The sequence below is a fragment of the Condylura cristata genome, unplaced genomic scaffold (genome assembly GCF_000260355.1).
Source record: "Condylura cristata isolate star-nosed mole 26May11 unplaced genomic scaffold, ConCri1.0 scaffold00001, whole genome shotgun sequence".
In the NCBI taxonomy this organism is placed as follows: domain Eukaryota; kingdom Metazoa; phylum Chordata; class Mammalia; order Eulipotyphla; family Talpidae; genus Condylura; species Condylura cristata.
In genome coordinates this window covers 71964717-71968564 of record NW_004567102.1, presented here as the reverse complement: position 1 = coordinate 71968564, position 3848 = coordinate 71964717, and the positions used below count along the sequence as shown (strand labels likewise).

Below are 3848 nucleotides of genomic sequence, written 5' to 3'. Positions count from 1 at the left end.
CTCCTCCGGGGCAGGCGGGAATCGAACTCATGAGGAAGTGGCTTAAGCTTCTTAGTGCAGTGCTTTAACCCGCTGCGCCACCAGGGAGGGCCCATTGATGGCAATCTTATGCTGGGAGCAGGGGGCAATTTATTTGTGTCTTATTTATGGAAGGCATACTACAGACTCTTCCGTAAATGAACCGATTATATCCTGTTATAGGCCCTTATTAGTCATATATTATCCTAAGCCAGTAGGGAACCACCACAAAATGCAGTAGACCTGTTTTCGTGGATGGGTGGAAAGCCTTCTGAAATTGCATAGGACCTAAGCCGTGAGAGCAGCAAGTAAAACTAGCAGCAGCAGGGCTATTAATTATCTACCACTTACCGTACAAACACAGTCATTTCAGCTCTGTCTTCAATGAAGACACCTGACTCTGAAGGCCGGGGCGGATCAGCTTGCTGCTCAGAAGGGATGTACAGGGAAATGGTAATGGTAGACTCGCTGAAGGGACCTGAGCCGGGTTCCACGTAGCTTGTCACTGGAGCTGTCATCTTTATCTTCATCTCTGGATCATAAATGCATACATGACACAGGTGCACATCCACACCCACACAAAGGAGACCATGCAGACAGGTTCGGTGTCCTTCCCACGACATCTTTCAAAAGTGACCCACCATTTCCTGATCTGACTTTCTTAGTTGACTTTATTTTGCTTGCATACATATTGAATAACATTTTCATGTTTTAAAAAATAAGGTCAAAATTACTCTTTCATCCACTGACCGCATTAAACACGTTCTGTTTTATATTTCTTGGGTTAATATTTTCGGGTAAATCTGTTCTAATTTTTTTTTTTTTTGAAAAATCAGTGATCACATAGGCCTTTAATTTTACAGTTCAGTTAATATTTTGGGTTAATTCTGTTCTAATTTTTTGGGGAAAATCAGTGATCACATAGGCCTTTACTTTTACAGTTCAGAAACTGAGGTGACCAGCAAAAATATATAGTGGCAAGTTCCAGAACCAGAAGTCCTGGTGCTGGGCATAGTGTCCTGTGTACCTTTCTGCCTCCTAATGCCTCTGACCTTTCTGTTCTCTCTCCAAGCATTAGCCATGACTTAACACTAGTCACACAGCAACCCAGTTCATCCAGCAGAAACATTGACAAGAACCCACAGCTACTGCCCAGTATTACCCTCCTCTAGCTGCTGCCGAGGGCAGTCTTGCCTTAAAACACTGACCGTCTGCTTATTTCTTCAAAGCATAGATAGTTCTTTAACAAGCTAAAACTCAATAATAAGGCAGAGGCCTGAACCTGCCATATTTATATTTACAAGAGAAATGGCCTTCACCTTTCTCGTTTTTGCCTTGAATGTAGTCGCTCAGCCTAGTAAAGCCAGTCTGGATAGCTGAATCCCAGTCCATCGACTCAACACAAGTGCTGACCCACTTGGCTGGTCCATAGTGTCGGATCTCGTAACTTTCGGGCTAACAAGAAACAGAGAAAACTTGGGGAAGCAATTCAAATAGACCGTGAACAGGTGCCTTGATGGGGGGTGGCGGGGGACAGCCCCCTGGGGTCCCGCCAGAGGTTCTCATTGCTGAAGGTTTCAGGCCCCTCCCGCATGGCTGCGCCCCGGTTTTGGACGCCTCCAGGCTCCAGGCTCCGGCGCGCAAGTACGGGCAGTGGAGAGGGCGGGGTCGGCTCCTTCCAGTCGCCACAGGTCTGCCGGCCCCGCTCGGCCTATAGGGTCCCGCAGAGATCGAGATGCCAGTCAGTCCTTTAGATTTGGGGGTTTTAGCCACAAGCAAAAGAAATTGAGGTGTGGCTAGTACCTGGGCTTGCGACTTAAGGACCAAATTTTCGCCTTTATCCAGGAATGGGGGGCTCAGCGGCTCAGACCACTGAAAACTTGCTTTTGATACAAATCCCTGGCACCGCCCCGCACCGCCTTCCTGCCGATCAGTCTGTACACAGCCCCGGCACCCCGTTCCGCCCCTCCGCGCCCTGGGGAGTCGCGTACCTGGGACCCCGCGTCCCCCGGGGTCTTCCAGTCTGGCGTCTCCACGCCTCGGGCCGCCGAACCTTCGGCCGCCCCGGAGTCTGGCTGGAGCACCTCCGCCATGGACGGCGCCGACGCTCCGGGGAAATCACCAGGCCAGTCGCGCCGGGACCTCTCGGGGCCGTCCCGCCGGCGTGTGCCCGCCTGCCCGCCCGCCCAGGTCCCCGAGTCCCCGCCCCGCGCGGTCCACGCCGGCCCGCGGCCCCGCAGTCGCGTGAGCCTCGGGTCCGCACTGCGGGGACTCGAGTTGGCTGGACACAGCCCGGCCTGGGCCGGAAGGGGGCGCTGCGACCCCAAGGGGCCCGGACCCCCACCCCCAGCCATCCCACCGGGCCCCACCTCTGTCGTCGCTCTCCGCCCGATGAGAGCCAGACCTAGAAACTAAGTTGCAGGATCACTTGGACCCGACTTTCTTTGGGGGTCCCACCCTTGTTTTTTTAATTAATAGGCCAGCAAAAATGTCCACCGTGGGAGCGGGGGTAGGAGGGTTAGAGGAGGACCAAGTGACCAAGGTGGGATGGGGAGTGGTGTTTGCGTGTTGGGGAACCTCTCCTGAGGCCACCGCACACTTGCTGGGAACTGGTTCTACCGGTCAGCCTGCTTCTGGGGTGTTGCTAAGCACAGGCCTCCCCTTTTCCCTGCCAGCTGGGAGCCTGCTCTCGGTGGGGGCTGGGCCTGCCCCTGTCCTTGACCTGGTACTCTGTGCGGGTTGTACCTGGGGGCCCAGTTGGGGCGGGAGAGGGGTTCCCACTCACACTCAGCAAGCCGCCTAGCTCCCAGACAGTCTTCGGAACTCCTCTCAGGGAGTGGCAGTCACTCTCCGAAGACTCTAGGCTTGAGCAATCCAGGTCTCTTGACCTTTCCCAGAAATGACTCAGAAAGCTGAATCATCCCACCAGATCTACAAGCCTGGCAAAGTAGGCCAGGGAGAGGGTAGGGACAGCGGCCAGATCCTGATGCTTAAATTTGGGGGGTTAGATTTATTTTTTGCTGAGATTTATAATTCACATGCCACATACGTCATCGATTTAAAGTGTATCATCCAGTGTCTCAGGTAGGTTCACAACTGTGCAACTGTCATCACAATCTATGTGAGAACCTTGTCATCACCCCTCCCCCAAAGAAGCCTGTACCCTGTAACCATCCTTTCCCAATTCCCTATCCCCAGCTTCAAGCAAGTAATAATCTATTTTTTGGTTTGCCTGTGTTTTGTCCCTATTTCTGTGCCCGGCTGCAAGGGAAGAAAGGTGGGAGGCAGAAAGGCTGAACAAGTAGAGTTTATTGCTCCCAGGCATCAATAAACAGATTGGGCTCCCTAGGGTGTGGTTCGCAGCTACTGCCAGTGTTGTAGGGGGAAGGGTCTCTTATATAGGCTTTAGGTTCCTTTGTTTTACTTTAATGGTGCTTTACACCTGAATGCAAAGGCCTAAATGCAAGGACCGGTTCTGGTTATTGTGGTATTGATAGTGTGCTTTACACCTGAATATAAGGTCTGGTTCGGCACCTCTGATCACATTCAACAGCCTGGTCTGACCATTTTGTGTAAGTGGAATCATACAGTGTCTGCATAACAGTGTACCACAAACTAGGCAGCTTTATAAGAGAAGTTTATTTCTCACAGTTCTGGAAGCCTGAGAGCAGGGCACCAGTTAAGTCAAGCAAGGACCCACTCCCAGGGACATTTTTCTGGTCTCTAATCTTTTCTCTGCCACTAATCCCATTTAGGAGAACTCTAATCGCACAACCTCATCACCTCCCCAAAGCCCTACTTCCCAATACCCAATATTGGTTATCAGGTTT

At 51.9% G+C, this 3848-nt stretch overlaps 1 protein-coding gene across 1 annotated transcript in view; it reads right to left on the bottom strand.

Annotated features, from left to right (window-relative positions):
• Positions 1-2224, bottom strand: part of HEBP2 (heme binding protein 2) — a 5663-nt gene extending 3439 nt beyond the window's left edge. Inside the window, exons 1-3 of the mRNA XM_004673892.2 lie at positions 2010-2224; positions 1338-1473; positions 370-550 (exon numbers count right to left, since the gene is read on the bottom strand). Of these exons, the coding sequence (XP_004673949.1) occupies positions 370-550; positions 1338-1473; positions 2010-2111 (419 nt within the window). The 5' untranslated portion in view covers positions 2112-2224. The remainder of the gene's footprint in view (positions 1-369; positions 551-1337; positions 1474-2009) is intronic.
• Between the last annotated feature and the right edge of the window lie 1624 nt (positions 2225-3848).